General features: G+C 40.4%; 1 protein-coding gene across 12 annotated transcripts in view; it reads left to right on the forward strand.

The window, feature by feature from the left end:
- The window catches only part of LOC135778664 (cytochrome P450 2F2-like), a 26,766-nt gene continuing 6,133 nt past the window's right edge, over positions 1–20,633 (forward strand). For 2 of the 12 annotated variants that reach the window (XM_065289101.2, XM_073812855.1), the window contains exons 1-18: positions 1–1,626; positions 1,774–1,936; positions 2,019–2,171; positions 2,292–2,452; positions 3,451–3,624; positions 3,734–3,872; positions 4,067–4,254; positions 4,402–4,543; positions 4,914–5,042; positions 16,738–16,865; positions 17,794–17,956; positions 18,039–18,191; positions 18,293–18,453; positions 18,664–18,837; positions 18,956–19,094; positions 19,286–19,473; positions 19,611–19,752; positions 20,121–20,249. In XM_065289101.2, coding sequence (XP_065145173.1) covers positions 1,465–1,626; positions 1,774–1,936; positions 2,019–2,171; positions 2,292–2,452; positions 3,451–3,624; positions 3,734–3,872; positions 4,067–4,254; positions 4,402–4,543; positions 4,914–5,042; positions 16,738–16,865; positions 17,794–17,956; positions 18,039–18,191; positions 18,293–18,453; positions 18,664–18,837; positions 18,956–19,094; positions 19,286–19,473; positions 19,611–19,752; positions 20,121–20,249 — 2,788 coding nt within the window. In that variant the 5' untranslated portion in view covers positions 1–1,464. Of the gene's footprint in view, positions 1,627–1,773; positions 1,937–2,018; positions 2,172–2,287; positions 2,453–3,450; positions 3,625–3,733; positions 3,873–4,066; positions 4,255–4,401; positions 4,544–4,913; positions 5,043–7,070; positions 7,151–11,095; positions 11,195–16,737; positions 16,866–17,793; positions 17,957–18,038; positions 18,192–18,288; positions 18,454–18,663; positions 18,847–18,955; positions 19,095–19,285; positions 19,474–19,610; positions 19,753–20,120; positions 20,250–20,633 lie in introns of those variants that run through there. The other 10 variants (XM_073812857.1, XM_073812856.1, XM_073812858.1 and 7 more) reach the window with 10 other exon arrangements.

The following is a 20,633-nucleotide window of genomic DNA, read 5'->3' on the forward strand; positions in this document are numbered from 1 at the left end:
CTAAAGGATTATTAGGAACACCTGTTCAATTTTTTCATTGGTTGATTAGAAATTGCATTAATCACATGGCAGTTGCTTCAGTGCTTCATCTCCTGAACTCAATACTGAATGTCAGAATTGGAAAGAAAGGTTATATAAGCAATTTTGAGCGTGGCATGGTTGTTGTTACAACATTGATATATATATTTATATATAGGCTATATATATATATATATACAAACCTGAGATTGTGAATTTTAAAAAAGTGCAATTGTCTGAGATATTTCAGGAGTAAAACAAGTTCTAATCAAAATCTCTATTGTATGGTATTGGAATCTTTTAAAACCACCCAGAGTGTTTAAGCTTTTTAAAAACACATACATCTACAGTCCCTGAGAAAATTTATATTTTCACACAGTTCCTTAAAAAAGCCATGCACATCAACATCTGAAAATCAAATGAGGTGCTTTTTAGTATTATGCAATTTGGCATTTTTATAACAGCTGAATTTGTTTTCATAATTGACCAAGAGATAAAAATAAAAAACACACATGTATGTCAGTCACATGCTTTAGTTATTGCTTGATGAAGTGTGTAAAAGCTATTTATTGCTCCCATAAACATTTTCTCCTTTCTAAGCTATGCTGCTATTTAGTACTTAATTTATACTCACTAACTTGTTAAGGGAACCTGTTGAACAATATATTGTAAATATATATTAAATATTTTATGGCAAACTGGGACTATTATAATACTAATACAACTTTAAGAAACAACAAATTTCTTACAACTTTGTATCAACCTATGAAATGTGCTATTTTCTGACAGAAACCCATCCACAGAGCTGCACCCTGGCCCTCCAATTAGCCACAGCACTACTGGATCTTTAATGGGGTCCCTCTGAGAGGTCACAAACCTGTAACATATAAACAGTTTCTTTACATCTTTAATGCTTTAAATGTTTCACAACACATACTCTTTAATCTATGTGAAGGGAAAACATACAAAACACTATACATAAAATTGAGTAAAATATGGTGCTGATTCGTGAGCAGTAAATTCATAATAAATATTTGTGTGTTCAATATTCAGATTCTGTGAGCAATAAAAAATAACATTTCAAATAAGTAAAAAACATTTAAAGTAATATTAGTAGTAGTAATACAAAAACAACTTGTTTTGTTAGACAACCATGTGATAATCAACTTGATACCAACTGGGACAAAAGTTAGTTTATTACAAATGTGCAGTCATTCTTAAAAACAAACATTAAAGGGCACTGTTTGTCCTTTCACATTGCCCTCTTTTATAGGCTATTTGTCAGAGGTATCACTTTCACCCATATTATTATTGATTTATATATCATCTATTTATTCAAGACTCCAGTTCAACAGTATTTAAATAGGCTGTTTTCTTTGTGCATGCATATCAATTTGTGTTAAGACAGTACAATAGTTTTGAAGGGTTGTCCAGTAGATTAAAACCATGTTTATTGAACTGTTTCTTTTGTGTATTGGAGCTTTTTTTCTGTTCTTCCAGCTCAGAATTCGGCAACTTAAAAATTTCCCCCCTGGACCTACACCTCTTCCCTTATTTGGAAATTTGCTACAACTGGATCACAGAAGCCCATTAAAGGACCTGGATAAGGTAAACCCACCAGTCAAACACACAACACAGACTCCTGCATCAAGAATCATGATAAGGAAATCGAATGTCTCTTCTGCATTTTTCTGAGTCTGAGATAGAGAGTTCTTTTGCTTCTTTTAACATAAATTTGTTTTTTTTTTTGTGTAGTTTGCTCAGCAGTATGGATCAGTCTACAGTCTGTATATTGGTAGGCATCCAGCAGTAGTGTTGACAGGTCACAAAGTGATCAGAGAGGCATTGGTCACACAAGCGGTGGAGTTTGCTGGTAGACCGAGTACCATGTTATTCAGTCATTTAACACAGAACAAAGGTAATGCAATTTACACAAAATGCTCAGTACTCAAGCAAATAACATAATACTTGCATAACACGAAGATTGTTTGTTTGTTTAGGAGTTATAATGGCGGATTTTGGAAACGGTTGGAAGGAACATCGACGTTTTGCACTGACCACACTGAGGAACTTTGGCCTTGGAAAGAAAAGTATGGAGCAGAGGATTCTGGATGAGGTCAAATTTATCATCTCACATCTGGAGGAATCCGCTGGTATACATTAACTTTGACAAAACGATGTTTATTTAATTTCTTAATTTAGGTGTCCAGATTCTACTGTTTGAAAACAATCCAAGTTCACAATAAGAAGCATCTCTTCTTTTTCTGAGGCAGGGAAAGCAAATGACCCACAATATTTATTCTATCAAGCTGCTTCAAACATCATTGCCACTATCATCTTTGGGTCACGCTTTAGATATCAGGATAAATATTTCCAAAAATTGGTCACAGCCGTGGAGCATTTGGCTAAAATGATCATCGGACCATGGGCAATGGTAAATATAATGAAATGTAAATAGTATGCAAGTTATACATATATATATATATATATATACACTGACTTGACATGATAAACTAGACACTAATGAAAACATTTAACTGAATGAACACTAAGACTGCATGACATGACACATGTGAACACAATGAACCAGCACAAGACAAGAGGAGATTAAATAGGGGAACTAAACGAGGGCAGCACAGGTGAGAGGGATAACCAATAATGAATAATTAACAAGGAGAACAAGGGGGCGGGGACTTGGAACGAGACCCCAGAGGCACATGACCCCAATATACAAGGCCATGAGCCTCCACATGAAACAAGAGACTGTCAGAACCCTGCCATCATGATAAAACATAAATATAAAACAAGACCTTTATGGCAGAGTCCTGACATATATATTCTCGACTTAACTAATCTTAAAACTACACTTTGTGACCAAGAAACGTTAATATAAAGAAACGGCTATTCCGTCCATTGAGTTATTATGAGATTCAAAGCAGCCGAAAGTTTTACCTGTCATTCTGGCCGCTCTCAAATCTGTGGCGGCCTCGTGCCTCTGGCCTAATCACAGCCGTGATGATATAGAGCTATATCACACTCCTACTCGAGCGATATTGCTTAAATATATGAAGGGTTTCGTTGCAAAACGAGATAACTCCGTTTTTAACATTTTTGGAAAAACATGTTTATTATTATGTTATCATGTTATTATTTTGTTTTATGTGCTACTTAGCTGTATTTTTAAGTTATGAAGGTTAAAATCAAAACAAACCAACTGCAGTTAAATTGATATTAATTGGAATGCACAACCAAAAACGAGATTTCTGAAAAATTAAAAAACTGAGTTTTCTCGTTTTGCAACGAAACTCTTCATATATATATATATATATATATATACAGTATATATATAAATTTTGGCCTTTACACAGTTAAACTTTATACTTAAGTAATACTTATCTAGTAATATTATACATTTGTTTCCTTGAATTGCAGCTTTATGAAATAGCTCCAGCACTTAGGATTTTCCCACTGCCATTCAGGAAAGGTTTTCAATATTTTGATCAGATTAAACAACACATTCTTAAAGTTGTTGGTGAGCACAAGATGTCACGGGTTCCTGGGAAGCCTAGAGATTTGAGTGATGTTTACCTGGAGGAGATGGAGAAGGTCTGAGATGTTTGTGTGTCTTATTATGCCTTTTAGTTTAATTTACCAGCAGCATATTAAGTTTACGTCTACAATAATTTTTTGGTTGTTTTTTTTATTTAATCTACAGAGAGCAGATCAATGCACAACATTTAATGATTCTCAGATGGTTACTTTGCTCTTTGACTTGTTTTTGGCTGGAACTGAGACCACCTCTAACACACTCCGTACCTTAATCCTCTATTTGATGACCCACACTTACATGCAAGGTAAGGAATGACTAATAAATAAGAAACAGTGGCAATCCAAGAAATGTCACAATTATATATAGAAAACTGCACCATTTTTTCATATTACTATATATTTAATAGAGCACCTGACAGCATTAAATGTGTCAGTTCAGCTACAGACAGAAGCTTCTGGTATCTGCATGTATATTTTATGTTTATATGTGCTTCATAAGAGCGATGTCAGCTAGAGATTGATGAAGTCCTTGGGGCTCGTGAACATGTTACATACGAGGACAGAAACGCCATGCCCTACGTTCAGGCAGTGATTCATGAGGCTCAGCGTGTTGGTGACTTAGCTCCTCTTAGTATGTTTCACACTGCCACAACCAACACCCAACTACAGGGCTACAGCATCCCAAAGGTGACATTTAGTATAATTATTCAATTATATAACTATTCAATTGGTTATACTCAAAGTTAGCTATTTGTTAGTTTAGTTAAAACTGTTCAAAGCAGCATTTATTGTTGAAATTCCTGAACAACATCTTTAGTCTTTTTTACTTTTTAGGGGACTATTATAATTCCTTATCTGTCATCTGCTCTCAGAGATAAAAGTCAGTGGAAGTTTCCCAATGAATTTAACCCTCAAAACTTCTTGAATGAAAAAGGGGAATTTGTGAAACCTGATGCATTCATGCCTTTCTCTGTTGGTATGTTCTACATATTTTATTAAAAGTCTTCATAATATATCAATGGACAGTAGATATATTGCTCCTGTACCACTCAGTGGTAGAGCATTGTGTTAGCAGTGCAAATGGTTGTAGGTTTGAACCCATGGAACACACATGCTGATAATAAATGTACACCTTGTAATGCACTGGAAATCGCTTTGGATAAGGCGTCTGCCAAATGCATAAATCTATATTCATGTTACTCTTTTAGCCAAACTACTATACCCAATTCAAAGGTGGACATCATGGGCTGTTTAATCGGACAAGTAGATTAAATCAGCATAACACAAAAGTATTTGATAGAATGTGGCACACCTTATGCATATTTATTTACTTGGGTATTTTTCAGGATCCCGTGTATGTTTAGGAGAGAGTCTAGCTCGCATGGAGCTCTTTCTCATCCTGGTCACAATACTGCGGCGATTTCGTCTGATCTGGCCAGAGGATGCAGGAGTCCCAGACTTCAATCTTATATATGGTGTGGCACAGTCAGTAAAACCATATCGTCTGTGTGTAGAACTACGTAGACCAGAGAAGACTTGCAAATCTTAAGTTTGTTTCTTATACCAAAGCCATGACTATTAAGCAAAACAAAAATTACATAATTTTTTTTCTCCATAATAAAAGAACATGACCTAGATCAAAAGCCCTAGCTTTCTGAATAGTTTTTCCCCATATCTTAATTTGTTTTACTTGCTGTATGCACCCATTCTAACATTTCAATGTAAAAATGTATTGTACTACACTAGTCAACATTTAATGTAAATCAAAACCATAAAAGTTACTTAAAATACCCATGTTCTTGCCTTAAGACAACATTAATTCACTTTTTTAATCCACTTCAAATATTGACTAGTGTATTTGGTGCCATGTTATGAAAAAGTAATTACACATGCAGAACCACAAAGTCTCATAAGACTAGCAAAAGCTTTATAAAATTGTAATATACATATACATACATATATACATATATATGCATTGTAAAATTATTTACGACAGTGGTAATGGACAATTCTGCTTCCAACCCGTAAGGGGAGCAAAGAGCAAAAACTCTTTAGTGTTGCTTTCATTTATTTGATGACTTTATAAGGCTATGTCCACACGAAGCCGGTGCATTCCCTATCCGATCATTTTTTTTGCTTGCTCTAAAAAAAATAATCCGTAAACACGAAACCACTGAAACCGACTGAAAGCGGTGTAGTATATATGCCGGACCAGTATGGGGCGCTGTAATTCTGCCACAGATATACACTATACACGGAGAAGAAGACTTTGAGCATGCGCATAACCAACGTATGGTGTTGTCCATTATCGCTTGTGGGTCACCACAATTACATCAAAGCAATAGATTTTGCTGTAAAAAAGCTAGTAGGCTTTAGTAGCTTCTGTAGCACGAACACAATCACGTAGTCCGCCGTTATTGTTGTTGCTGTTACGTGTGACGCTTCCGACACGTGATGTGATGACGTTTTCGCTTCACAAAATATACGGATTGGCTGTACAGACGAAACCGCAAGGGTGTCGGTTTCAGATTTATCCACTTTAGGACCCGGTTTCAAAAAATAGCGGATTCAGTCTCCCAAAATGCCGGATCCGTGTGGATGAAACGCCAATACGATAACAAATTTATACGTATGCAGTGATACGCGTCTCCGTGTGGACAGCCCCTAAGTCAATACATACACATTTGTTTTAATTAGAAATTGCTGCAAACTCGACAAAAAACACTTTTGATCTTCTGGTACATGGACGTAGTCTTCCAGCTGCTGTAAAGAAAAAAACATCAAATTTGAGTTGAAAAAGAATAAACACAGAAGTTATGTTATGCTCTTCCAATAGTAGACATTTATTATAATAATATTTAATGTTTTGTTAAGTAATTCATCCCCCTCTCAGCTTTTGTTTAAGTTTATGTTCATTGCACCCATTACATTTGTTTCTCAATTCAAAAAAGCAGAACCACATGTTAAGGTAAGGTGAAGCCCACATGTTTGAATAAGAGAAGTGCTGTCGCACCATAGCATAGCTCCCAGAATCACACAGACACAAAAGCTTATGCTGAGTTCAGACTGCACGATTTTAGCCCTGATTTTGACTCACGACAGGTTTTGAGAAATCGCAGACAAATTCCTGAAATCACATACAAATTGATGCTCGGGCACGCGAGTGACAATCACACAGTGTGAATTATCAAAGACTAACCGACACCTGTAAGATATCTGGCATGCTAGATATCTGAACCTGTCGGCGATTCAAAATCATGACGTGTAAAATGTGTTTTGACTGAAAATAACATCGGCAATGACCTACAGCCAATGAGAGAGCAAAATACAGGGCAGCTGGAAGTTCGGGGAAGAGTCTCTCTAACCATTTTCTCCTACGTAATCTTTATTTATTTTTCTTCTTTCTGCTGCAAATAAGCGCACATGCAATCTGTTTCGACCTCACTCTGACCGTCACTACGGTCTAAAAAATGAACGATCACCTTTGTTCTGCCTATCACCAGGACTAAATGTCAACAAAGTCATGTCCATGACCTCCGGAAGCAGAACGACCCGCATTCATAAATAGCAGAGAATGCTCCTGGTTCAGTCTCTCACCTTTATCTTACGAGAACGTAAGTAAGAGACTATGTAGGTAAAACTTCCTGTTTATTTCCTAATTGCATTCCACTAATTTGTTACCTAAACGGTGCCGGTGCCTTGTTGCCTCTGAATTGTTGTGGTTTGTGTATTTGACTTGTTATTTACAGGTTGTATAACCCTGTTGTTTAAACTTTATATGTGCTATATTTCCAGGTACTTTGAGTCGTTTTTTCATGTGCCTATACCACTGTTCGCTGGTGGCGGCTACAGCCACATTCTTTTTTAATACTCCCCTCTGCCCTGCCCTATACCCCTGTTTGCAGCTGTTGGGGCTAGTGTATGACTGCTAAGTGCATTCGTGTGCTGGTGCGGGCCCCCGTAACACCTTGGCAGATTGCTTGAGGAGGGCTCCAGACATTATACTTAAGCTTCTGTATTGCTGCCATGGCTTCCCACTACTGCAGGATCTGCAGCGCCCCCATGAGTTCCAAGGATGGGGACAGGGAATGTCCCAGGTGCCTTGGAGCTGCCCACGTGCTGGAGGATATGGACAATCCCTGCAGAGTGGCCTGCGACCTCTCAAGGGATGAGCGACGGCGCCAGGCCAGCCAAATGCCCGGCCAGCCAAATGCCCGGCCAGCCAGGTGCCCGGCCATGTGCGTGAAGTGTGCGGGAAGTGGGAGGCGGCGTCCCTCTCAAGTCAGCCTGTGCCTCCGATCCACGGTGCCCTCATAAGGAGTGTGCCAAGACGGACCATCTGGCTACTCATTCTTTCAATGCATCAGCTCGAGCGGCCCGTATGGGTAACGTTCTAGCCATCATCCTGGCGGCTCTACGGAAGACACTGAGCCTAGACGATTATGTTTCCAGGGCCCTGGTGGATGCAGCTCTTTCTTCACACTCCCAGCTGACACATGACTTGGGGGATGTTATGGCCTCTGCAGTGCTGTGCCACAGACAAGTTTGGCTGGCACAAACCTCCCTGCCGGATGCCATCAGACAGGAGCTGCTCAACCTCCCCATGGTTCCAGGGCATATCTTTTACATTGAATCCCAGGAGGTGCTTGACTGCACTGAACGCACTGCAACTTCTAGGGAATCTGTAGGTTTGCTCTAGGTCTGCTTTAATAGCCGGCCGGCCACCTATGAGTAGACCTCAAATTCCAAACTTAGGGGACAACGAGGGCTGCAGCGGGGCACAATGGGTCGTGGTTACGTTGGCTTGCGGCTACCGATTACAATTTCGGTAGCACCCCGACGTTTTCAGGGGCTCAAGGTAACATCTGTAAAAGACCTGGTTTAAATGTCCATCCTCATCAAGGAGGTCTAAGAGTTACTTCTGAAGAGGGCCATCTCAGAAGTCCCGCCCAGTGCACAGCTAACTGGGTTCTACTCCAAATATTTTATCATTCCCAAAAAAGACGGCGTCATTGACCTGTTCTTGATCTCAGGCCCTTGAACCGATACCTCAAGGTGCTAGCTCTCAAAATGGTCCACACAAGAGTGGTGATGCAGTCCATCCAACGGGGGAGTGGTTCACATCCCTGGACCTGAAAGATGCATATTTCCACATCTGCCTGGAACACCGGCCATACTTGGATGATTGGCTCATTTGCGCCCCCTCTCAGGAGCAGGTAGTGCGCAGCACAGGCAGAGTTCTGGCCCACATTCAACTCCTAGGCTTCACTGTCAACCACAAAAAGAGCAACCTGCAACCTCGCCAACAGGCAGAGTTCCTTGGCATCCTTCTGGACTCAGTCTGCATGACGGTGTCTCTCACTTCACAAAGAGTGGACAGCTTAATCAAGATAACAAAGTATGTCCACTTGTACAGCCTTGTTACAGCTCACAGAGTCCAGAAGACAACACACTGCCCAAAATGGTACTCCCTCACAGGGCAGGAGGGCAGTTTGGGCCTGGATGCTGTGTCACAAGACTGGCCAATAGGCGTGTTATAGACTTTTCCTCCACTCTCTCTCATAGCTCAGGTCCTCCGACAGATCAGAGAGGGCCACCACTCAGTCCTGTTTGCCACGACACAGTGGCCGGTGAGGCCTTGGTTCCCGGACCTTCTCTGACTGCTGCAGGATCAGCCATGGCAGTTACCTTGCAGAGAGGATCTTCCGTCGCATGTAGACAGGCGGATTTGGCATCCAAACCCGAGAGCCCTGTGTCTATGGGTTTGGCCCCTGCGAAGTCCATCAATGGGCAGCTAGATAAGGCTGTACAAGAGACACTCAATAATGCCAAGGGTCTATCTACTAGAGCTGGCTACGCTCTCAGATGAAGGATCTTTTCAGAGTGGTGTTCTGGCATGGGTCTTGAGCCAGCAGTCTGCCCTGGGCCACAAGTCTTATGCTTCTTGCAGTCCCATTTTGATCAAGGCAAGGCAGTCAGTACGATAAAGGTCTATGCTTCGGACATTTCAGCCTTTCACCAGGGGGGAGACAACACATCCCTAGGTAGGCACTCTCTGATTAGCCAGTTCTTGAAGGGAGCCTGCCGGTTTCGTTCAGCCAAAAGGGTCGGGGAGCTCTGTGCTCTCTCCATTAATGACGAGTGTCTAAGGTGACAGGTGGGGGGCACTGGCGTGTCACTTTGGCCAAATCCAGCTTTCCTGCCAAAAGTTCTTGTTCAGCAGCTGCCTCACAGGCAGAGCAAGCCAAGTTGCTCACGTTGTACCCAGTCAGGGCCTTAAAGGCCTATCTGATCTGTACACAATCTTTGAAAAGAATGCACTGACAACTGTTTGTCTGTTATGGGGTGGCAAGGCAGGGACTGCCGCTTTCCAAACAGAGGCTGTCTCATTGGCTGGTGGAGGTTATTTCATACGCTTATAGGGCTCAAGGAATACCGGTCCCTCTAGGTACAAGGGCTCACTCTACCAGGAGTGTGGCTATGTCTTGGGCTGCCCTCAGGGGTGTGGCAGCAGTCCATATCTGTGCAGCGGCTTCGTGGTCCATGCCATGCACTTTTTCTATATTTTACAGGGTGGACGTGAATCGCCTAGCTTCAGTCGATGACGCTGCCCTCTTCTCCGTGACCGAGCGAGGTTTTAATTGATCCTGGGTTCCTTGCGACTCTGTTGGTATGTGTCATCCCTTTTTTAGACTGTAGTGACGGTCAGAGTGAGGTCGAAACAAATCGTAAGTTAGCATGTAACTATGGATCTGTGAGACCGAGGGACAACGGTTTGTATGGTAAGCTTCTTGTAGGCTACCATTTTTAGTAATAATCCCAGTCTCACGTTGTTTCCTTCGCATCACTTCTCACGAGCGCTCAGTTGTGAGACGTAGTTTGCAGACCGGGACAAAGTTGTTGGCGATTCTTCCTAAGGTAAAGTCATGCAGTGTGAAACCCCCTGTAGCTAATCCATCATGCAGTCTGAAAACAGCTGCGACTGAATGCTACTCCACATAGTCACGCAGTATGAAAAGTTCAGTGACAATGAAAATCATGTCTGAACTCGCCATTACTGTGGTGTGAGACAAAATTTGTAATTTACAATAATAAATTCATAGCCTGACTAGAAATTAACTCCTGGATTAACTCCTAAGGAGCATTATGGCCACCTACTGTGCTGGATAACAACCTTGGGTGATAAGTCTGAAGTTTAAAACTGTTTCCTCCTCATTCTCACAAATGGACCTTCTCTATCTATGTTTCCTTGTTAAACTTTACTCTATCATCCCAACTTCATCATCATTATTTATCATACCTGCAATATTGGTTTCATTGAGCTTCATCCGGTGCTGTGTGTTCAGTGCATCCACACTCAGCCTACGTGGCGGGTTTAACATTCATGCATATTATATTCTAATTCCCAAACCTGAATCATATATAAACGTAGTTAGTGCTATATATATCTGTCTGTCTATTAAACCTTTTCAGACATGTACACTGCTCACGGCCATTACTTTTATACTAGTTTTTTTCTTACTTACAGTCCCTTTAAGAAAGAAGGTCAGTAAGACTTAGCATGTGGAGAGATGGACCAGGAGCCCACTGAGGAACCATGTGGCCAGCACCCTGGAAAGATAGAGTTGTATGTTACTATCAATTTTATGCATTTATGTCTGCTTTGACTAAAACATTTATGTGTAATATACAATAAAGGCTAATGAGAGTACATGTAATATAATATATAGAATACAATAGAAATCAGATACTTAGGCATTTATATAGCATTACTGATTGAAAATATAGAAAGAGCAAGATCAGCTGCATGGACCAACATTCCTTGCACAAACCTTGACTATCAGAAAAGTGATGTTGCCAAATTGTTGGTAGAATCCTGCAATCTGGTTATCATAAATCCAGCGCTGGTACTGTGTAGTTGCCTTGAGGGAAAAAAATCCAACATTAAACCCAGACATGCTGTTAAAAAGTCCTGAAGTCACACATACCTTCTGTCTAAGGTCTTCAAAAAACCACTGATCTCCAAGGAAGTTACAAACCATATCAGAAACAACAATATAGACCAAAGCTCTAGCCCTAAGGCCAGCAGCTTTTCATAGACACATGGAGGCACCCCCTTAAGATTTGAGTACATTTTCACTAACTGAACACAGAAAAGAAAGTACAATTTGTCTTTTTACTCAAACACAATTGTGTGGATGTCTGAGTAGAGGGATCAGGCCTTACGTGATTGGATTCCCAATGCTTCCTGAAGTTTTTAAACGGATGCTTCACAGCGTAGTTCCTCTGAGATATGACACCTCAGCACAATCAAGATACAGGGCATATTCATTCAATCCAGAACTATACACTATATTAAATTCATGCGCTACCTGCAAAACACAACACTAGTTATTTAAACCATTTGTAACAACTTGTACAACAGTAGTGTGTGTTTGTTTGTGAATCTATCTATGTTACCAAAGTAGAGCAAGATTCTTTAGAATTGTTGTAGAAGTTACAGACTCCAATTGTCAGACAACAATTGTAATTCAGGCCCTTCCATAGCCTAAAAGCAAAACATTTATATATCCATCAAAACATTTAATGTTAGTACTGCAACACAACCTGTGGATAAAAATAGAAATAATAGATTTTGCTTACTGTTTTCCAAATAGGCCATGATAGTAACTACAGTCATTTAGTGCAAAATTACTAATGCCATTTCCCAAAGCAAAGCCCTACAACAAAAGCCAAACAAAACAATAAAATCATTAAAACAATTATACTAGATAAAACCACTAAAACAATAAACTCTGTATCAGGATTGCATCACCTTCATCCTCATTTAATCCACCCACTTGCTCTCACTCCTCTGAGTTCTAATCATCTCCACCTGAACCTCATCACCCCTGCCCTTTATAACCTGCACTCTCACATCCACTCACTGTCTGGTTTTGTCAGTTATGACACTCACTTCCTCATACTACTTACCTCAAGGACTTACCTGTACTCTCCTTGTCTTCATCTGCCAGTAGTTCTTCTCCTCATCTCCATCCCGGGATTCTCATCTACCACCTGCAACCATAGAGACTATTCATTTCCAAGCTAAGTCCTATCTGATGAACTCTTGCATACTGCTTACCTTTATCCATTCAATATCATCTGTTATTCAATAAAACTGCATTTAACTGCCATTCCTCTGTGTGACAGAAGACCAGCCCAACATGCGGATCCTACTAAGTCCGTGGGAAAGACGGCTTGCAATCCATTTGCGGAATTGGTTCAGGCAGTTCGTCAGTCACTATTAACCTCACCACTGATAAATCCTTAAAATACCCTTAAATTATTTTTCCTTCAAATCTACTGAGACTTCCGACCCCATTTACTCTACATCAGTCGAAAGTCCACCTGTCCAACACCAAGTGGAGATACCCACCAAGTACCAGGCGTTCCAGGATGTCTTTAGCAAGCACCTGGCTACTAAACTACCACCTCACTGGCCATGGGACTGCGCTATCGACTTGCTACCTGGAGCCACTTTACCCAAGGGTCGTATATATCCTTTATCCTTCCCGGAGCAAAAAGCAATGGAGGAATATGTGAAGGAAGCCTTACAACAGCAGTTCATCCGACCTACTTCCCCTGCCAACTCCCAAATGGTAAAGTTTAGCAATCCCTTTCCTCTGGTCCCCGCTGCACTGGAGCAGTTACGAGGTGCTCGCATTTTCTCTAAGCTGGATCTGCGCAGTGCCTATAATTTGATTCATATCAGACAAGGAGACGAGTGGAAGACTGTCTTTGTTACCCCTCTGGCCACTATGAATACCAAGTCATGCCCTTCGGACTCTCCAACTCGCCAGCAGTCTTCCAAGGTTACATGAACAAAGTTTTCCCGGAGTTCCTAAACTGATTTGTGGTAATCTACATAGCTGACATCCTCATCTACCCTTTCTCTCTGGCACAACAACAACGTCACGTCAAACTAGTCTTGGAGAAACTTAGAGAACATCACCTGTATCTTAAACTGGAGAAATGCGAGTTCCACAACACCAATGTCCAGTTCCTGGGTTACATCATCAATCAGCAAGGAGTGCAGATGGACCAGAAGAAGGTGGAGGCGATTCAAAACTGGCGCTTACCCTCTAGGCTTTGCCAACTTTTACAGAAGATTCATCATTAATTACAGTCTTATTAGTTCGCCAGAAGCCATCTCTATATTCAAACTCCTCAAAGAAGCCTTTCAGTCCGTGCCAATCCTTATCCCTCCTAATCCATAACTTCATTTTATTGTCGAAGTCGACACTTCGACCACCGGAGTCAGAGCTATGCTCTCACAGCGGCAGGGGAACCCTTCTCGACTTTACTCATGTGCCTACTTCTCCAAGAAGTTATCTCCGGCAGAGTGGATTTACGGCATAGTTAATAGAGAACTGCTCGCCATCAATCTTGCCCTTGAAGAATGAAGACATTGGCTGGAGGGAGCTAACCATCAGTTTGAAGTGATCATGGACCATCGCAATCTGGAATATCTTTGTGAAACCAAAAGGCTAAACTCAGGACAGGCTCGTTGGGCTCTATTCTTCACCCGCTTCGATGTCATTGTTACCTACTGACCTGGCAGTAAGAATATCAAGGCAGATACCCTCTCTCGTATTCATAGTTCCTCCTCTGAGGACCACTTACCTGAATCCATCCTCCCTCCAGCCGTATTCGTGAGTCCGATTGTCTGGGATATCAACAAACAGATCAACCAGGAGAACTTAAACCATCCCGCTCCGCCCGAGACCCCTGATGGTCTCATCTTTGTGCCTGAACATCTTCATACTGAGCTTCTGGGTTCAGTGCACTGTGCTCCAGGCTCTGGACATCCAGGTTGCAGGTGAACCTTCTCGCTCCTTAGGGGTTGTGCACACCAAAACTTTTAAATGCGCGCTGAAAACGCAGAGCTTCCATTGGAAACACCTGAAAACATGTGCTGGCCGTGGGCGTAAAAGCTGTGGTGTGCACGCCCCCTTAGTCATGGGTACTGGTGGCCATCTCTCTCCCAGGATGTGACACAGTACGTGAAAGGGATGCTCAGTCTGCGCCATAACCAACACCCCCAGAAGGCTCCCCATGGGGTAATTGGTCCCTCATCCCATACCTCAGCGGCCATGGTCCCACCTAAGTATTGACTTCATGACAGATCTGCCCAGATCCCAAAACCATACCGGCATTCTAGTAGTTGTGGACTGATTCTCCAAGGGCTGCAAATTAATCCCTCTGCCCAAACTCCCAACCGTTTTTGAAGCCGCTGAAGCCCTCTTCCATCATGTGTTCCGCAACATTGGTATTCCTGAGGACATTGTGTCAGATCGCAGACCGGAATTCATATTTAAGGTCTGGCCACCCTTCTTCAAACTCCTTGGAGTGACCGGGAATCTGTCCTCAGGATACCACCCTCAAACTAATGGCCTGGCTGAGCATAAGATCCAGGAGATCAGATGGTACCCATGCACCTACTGCCACTCGTACCGGTGCACCTTAATTTCAACCTGGACAAAAGGTGTGGCTATATACCAGGGACATCTGCCTCCACCAGCCCTGTTGAAACTGAGTCCCTGTTACATAGGCCCTTTCACCATCCATACCATCTTGGACTCCCAACGACGAGGTCCCCAACTAAAGTATCTAGTCGATTGGGAGGACAAGTGCCGCCTCAGGAGGAGGGGGTACTGTCAGGACTGCATTTCCTTTACCGTCTTCCTCATTCACTCCACCCACTTGCTCTCACTCCCCTGAGTTCTAATCATCTCCACCTAAACCTCTTCACCCCTACCCTTTATAACCTGCACTTTCACATCCACTCGCTGTCTGGTCTCGTCAGTTATGACACTGACTTCATCATACTACTTACATCAAGGACTTAACTGTATTCTCCTCGTCTTCATCTGCCAGTCGTTTCTCTTCTCATCTCCATCCCAGGATTCTCATCTGCCACCTGCCACCATAGAAACTCTATAAATCTCCAAGCTAAGTTCCCATCTGATGAATTCTTGCATACTGCTTACCTTTATCCATTCAATATCATCTGTTATTCAATAAAACTGCATATAACTTACCATCTGTCTGCCTGCCATTCCTCAGTTTGACATTCTGCCTAACCAACAACAATTTAAAATGAAAGAATATTTTGATTTACCTTAAAATGTACTTTAAGCTGACCACCCGTATCCACTCTCAGACTGAGCGTAGGTGCCTAGATGAAAAACTCATTCTGGGTGAAATTTGGAAACTTGGAAAAAAGCTCTGGCCAGGAAGTTGTTATCTGCCATCTAAAGACAAAGTACATGTTTTATCTTTCAGACATTTATTTTTATAGACACCTGTATATAAATGTGCACAATTTACTTTGTCATCATTAGTTGCATATTTCTGGTCATCCAAATAGGAATAACCAACTCCACCAGGTGACTCAATGTACAAAACATTGGCAATTTTATTCCAGCTGAATTCATTTTCATAAAGGCTAGCTCCATTAATATTGACCTAGGGGATAAAAATAAAAAACACACATCAGTCACATGCTTTAGATTAGTCATCGCTTGTTGAAGTGTGTAAAAGCTATTTATTGCTCAAAGTCCCATAAACACATTTTCTCATTTCTTATGCTGCTATTTAGAACATGATTTATACTCGCTAACTTTTAAAGGGGACTTGTTAAACAATATTTTGTAAATTTCAGTAGCAAATGCTGTTGTTAAGGCAAACTGGGAGTACTATAATACTAATACAACTTCAAAAAACAACAAATTCCAGATAAGTAGGAAATATTTAAAATAATATTATTACTAGTAATAAAAAATCAACTTGTTTTGTTAGAAGACAACCATGTGATAATCAACTGGATAGCAACTGCCAACAGTTTGTTACAAACGTGCAGTCAGACTTAAAAACAAATATTAAAGGGCAATGTTTGTCCTTTCACATTTGCTCTCTGTTATAGGCTATTTGTCAGAGGTATCACTTTCACCCATATTATTATTGATTAATATATCATCTATTTATTCCAGTTCAACAGTATTTAAAGAGGCTGCTTTCTTTGTGCATGCATATCAATTTGTGTAAAGACAGTAGTACAGTAGTTTCGAAGGGTTGTCCAGTAGATTAAAACCATGTTGATTGAACTGTTTCTTTTGTGCATTTTAGCTTTTCTTCTGCTCTTCCAGCTCAGAATTCGACGACTCAAAAATTTCCCCCCTGGACCCACACCTCTTCCCTTATTTGGAAATTTGCTACAACTGGATAGCAGAAACCCTTTGAAGGACCTGGATAAGGTAAACCCACCAGTCAAACACACAACACAGACTGCTGCATCAAGAATCATGATAAGGAAATCGAATGTCTCTTCTGCATTTTTCTGAGACTGAAATAAAGAGTTCTGTTGCTTCTTTTAAAGGGACATTCCACTTTTTTTGAAAATATGCAAATTTTCCTAGAGTTAAACATTTGATTCTAACCGTTTTGGAATCCATTCAGCTGATCTCCTGGTCTGGCTGGCACTTTTAGCATAGCTTAGCACAATCCATTGAATCTGTTTAGACAATTAGCATTGCGCTAAAAATAACCAAAGAGTTTCGATATTTTTTCTTTTAAAATATGACTCTTCTGTAGTTACATTGTCTACTAAGACCACGGGAAAATTAAATGTTGTGATTTTGTAGGCAGATATGGCTAGGAACTATACTCTCAAACTGGCGTAATAATCAAGGACTTTGCTGATGTAACATGGCTGCAGCAGGTGTAGTGATATCACGCACTGCCCGAAAATGGCATTGAAAGTTACTATGGGGACTATTTTCGGCTGCTGCGTAATATTATTGCGCCTGCTGCAGCCATGCTACGTCAGCAAAGTCCTTGATTATTACGCCACAATTAGAGTATAGTTCCCAGCCATATCTGCTTAGAAAATCGCAACTTTTAATTTTCTGTCGGTTTTAGTACACGATGTAACTACAGAAGAGTCATGTTTTAAAATAGGAAAAATATCGAAACTCTTTGGTTATTTTTAGCGTGATGCTAATGGTCTAATCAGATTCAATAGAATGTGCTAAGCTATGATAAAAGTGCTAGCCCAGAGCCAGAGATCAGCTGAATGGATTCCAAAATGCTGAGAATCGTTTAACTCTAGGGGAGCTGGAAAATGAGCATATTTTCAAAAAAAGTGAAATGTCCCTTTAACATAAATGTGTCTTTTTTGTGTAGTTTGCTCAGCAGTATGGATCGGTCTACAGTCTGTATATTGGCAGACATCCAGCAGTAGTGTTGACAGGTCACAAAGTGATCAGAGAGGCATTGGTCACACAGGCGATGGAGTTTGCTGGTAGACCGAGTACCATGTTAATCAGTCATTTAACAAAGAACAAAGGTAATGCAATATACACAAAATGCTCAGTACTTAAGCAGATAACAAACTACTTGCATAACACACAGATCGGTTCATTGTTTAGGGGTGATCACGGCGGATTTTGGAAACGGTTGGAAGGAACATCGTCGTTTTGCTCTGACCACACTGAGGAACTTCGGCCTTGGAAAGAGAAGTATGGAGCAGAGGATTCTGGATGAGGTCAAATTTATCATCTCACATCTGGAGGAATCTGCTGGTACATTAACTTTGACAAAACAATGTTTAGATGTTCAGATTCTACTGTTTGAGAACATTCCACGTCCATAATAATAAGCATCTCTTCTTTTTCTGAGGCAGGGAAGGCAATTGACCCACAATATATTTTCCACCATGCTGCTTCAAACATCATTGCTGCTATCATCTTTGGTTCACGCTTTAGATATCAGGATGAATATTTCCTAAAATTGGTTACAGCCATTGAAGATTTTCCCAAAGTTATCATTGGACCATGGGCAATGGTAAATATAATGAAAAGTAAATAATATGCAAGTAAATGTTATACAGTCAGTACCAGTCTTAAAACAACAGGAAAAATATTTAACACTAAAACCGAATTTGCTGTGGCCAGTTTATAAATTTTTTGCCTTTACACAGTTAAACCGTATACTAGTCTGATACTACGTAATACTAATCTAGTAATACTTTACCTTTGTTTCCTTGAATTGCAGCTTTATGAAATAGCTCCAGCACTTAGGATTTTCCCACTGCCATTCAGGAAAAGTTTTCAATATTTTGATCAGATTAAACAACACATTCTTAAAGTTGTTGGTGAGCACAAGATGTCACGAGTTGCTGGGAAGCCTAGAGATTTGATTGACATTTACCTGGAGGAGATGGAGAAGGTCTAAGATGTTTGTGTGTCTTATTATGCCTTTTAATTTAATTTACCAGCAGCATATTATGTTTACATCTACAATAATTTTTCAGTTGTTTTCTGTGCTTTTTTTATTTAATCTACAGAGAGCAGATCAATGCACAACTTTTAATGATTCTCAGATGGTTACTTTGCTCTTTGACTTGTTTTTGGCTGGAACTGAGACCACCTCTAACACACTCCGCACCTTAACCCTCTATTTGATGACCCACACTTACATACAAGGTAAAGAATGCTTAATAAATAAGAAACAGTGGCAATCCAAGAGATGACACAATTATATATAGAAAACTGCACCATATTTTCATATGACTATATTTTTAATGCCGCTGACAGCATTAAATGTGTCAGTTCATCTACAGACAGTAGCTTCTGGTATCTGCATGTATATTTTATGTCTGTATGTGCATCATAAGAGCAATGTCAGCAAGAGATTGATGAAGTCCTTGGGGCTCGTGAACATGTTACATACGAGGACAGAAACGCCATGCCCTACATTCAGGCAGTGATTCATGAGGCTCAGCGTGTTGGTGACATAGCTCCTCTTAGTATGTTTCACACTGCCACAACCAACACCAAACTACAGGGCTACAGCATCCCAAAGGTGACATTTACTATTATTCAATTATATAACTATTTAATTTGTTATACTTAAAGTTAACTAATTGTAGATAAAACTTTTCAAATCAGCGTTTATTGTTGAAATTCCTGAACAACATCTTTAGTCTTTTTTCTTTTTAGGGGACTATTATCATTCCTTATTTGTCATCTGCTCTCAGAGATAAAAGTCAGTGGAAGTTTCCCAATGAATTCAACCCTCAAAACTTCTTGAATGAAAACGGCGAATTTGTGAAACCTGATGCATTCATGCCTTTCTCTGTTGGTATGTTCTACATATTTTACTAAAAGTCTTCATAATACTGTACACTAATGGACAGTACTGTAGATATATTGTTCCTGTACCGCTCAGGGGTAGAGCATTGTGTTAGCAGTGCAAATGGTTGTGGGTTTGAACCCAGGGAACACAAATGCTGATTATAAATGTACACCTTGTAATGCACTGGAAATTGCTTTGGATAATCTGCCAAATGCATAAATCTATATTCATGTTACTCTTTTAACCATATTACTATACCCCATTCAAAGGTGATGTTAGGCTGTTTAATCGGACAAGTAAACTAAATCAGCATAACACAAATGTATTTGATGTGGCACACCTTATGCATGTATATTTACTTCTGTATTTTTCAGGATCCCGTGCTTGTTTAGGAGAGAATCTAGCTCGCATGGAGCTCTTTCTCATCCTGGTCACAATACTGCGGCGATTTCGTCTGATCTGGCCAGAGGATGCAGGAGTACCAGACTTCAATCTTATATATGGTGGGACACAGTCAGTAAAACCATATCGCCTTTGTGTAGAACCACGTAGACCAGAGAAGACTTGCAAACCTTAAGTTTGTTTCTTATACCAAAGCCCTCACTATTAAGCAAAACAAAAATTACATAAAATATTTCTCCATAATAAAAGAACACTACCTAGCTCTCTTAATCGTTTTTTTTTTTTCATTTCATTGTATTGTATGTTTTACTTGCTGTATGCACCTGTTCCTTACACTTCAATGTAAAAATATATTGTACTACACTAGTCAACATTTGAAGTAAACTATACCCATGTTCTTGTCTTAAGATAACTTTAATGAACTTTTTTTACCCACTTCAAATGTTGACTGGTGTATTTGAGGGCCATGGTGTTAAAAAAAAGTT

The sequence above is a fragment of the Paramisgurnus dabryanus genome, chromosome 2 (genome assembly GCF_030506205.2).
Source record: "Paramisgurnus dabryanus chromosome 2, PD_genome_1.1, whole genome shotgun sequence".
In the NCBI taxonomy this organism is placed as follows: domain Eukaryota; kingdom Metazoa; phylum Chordata; class Actinopteri; order Cypriniformes; family Cobitidae; genus Paramisgurnus; species Paramisgurnus dabryanus.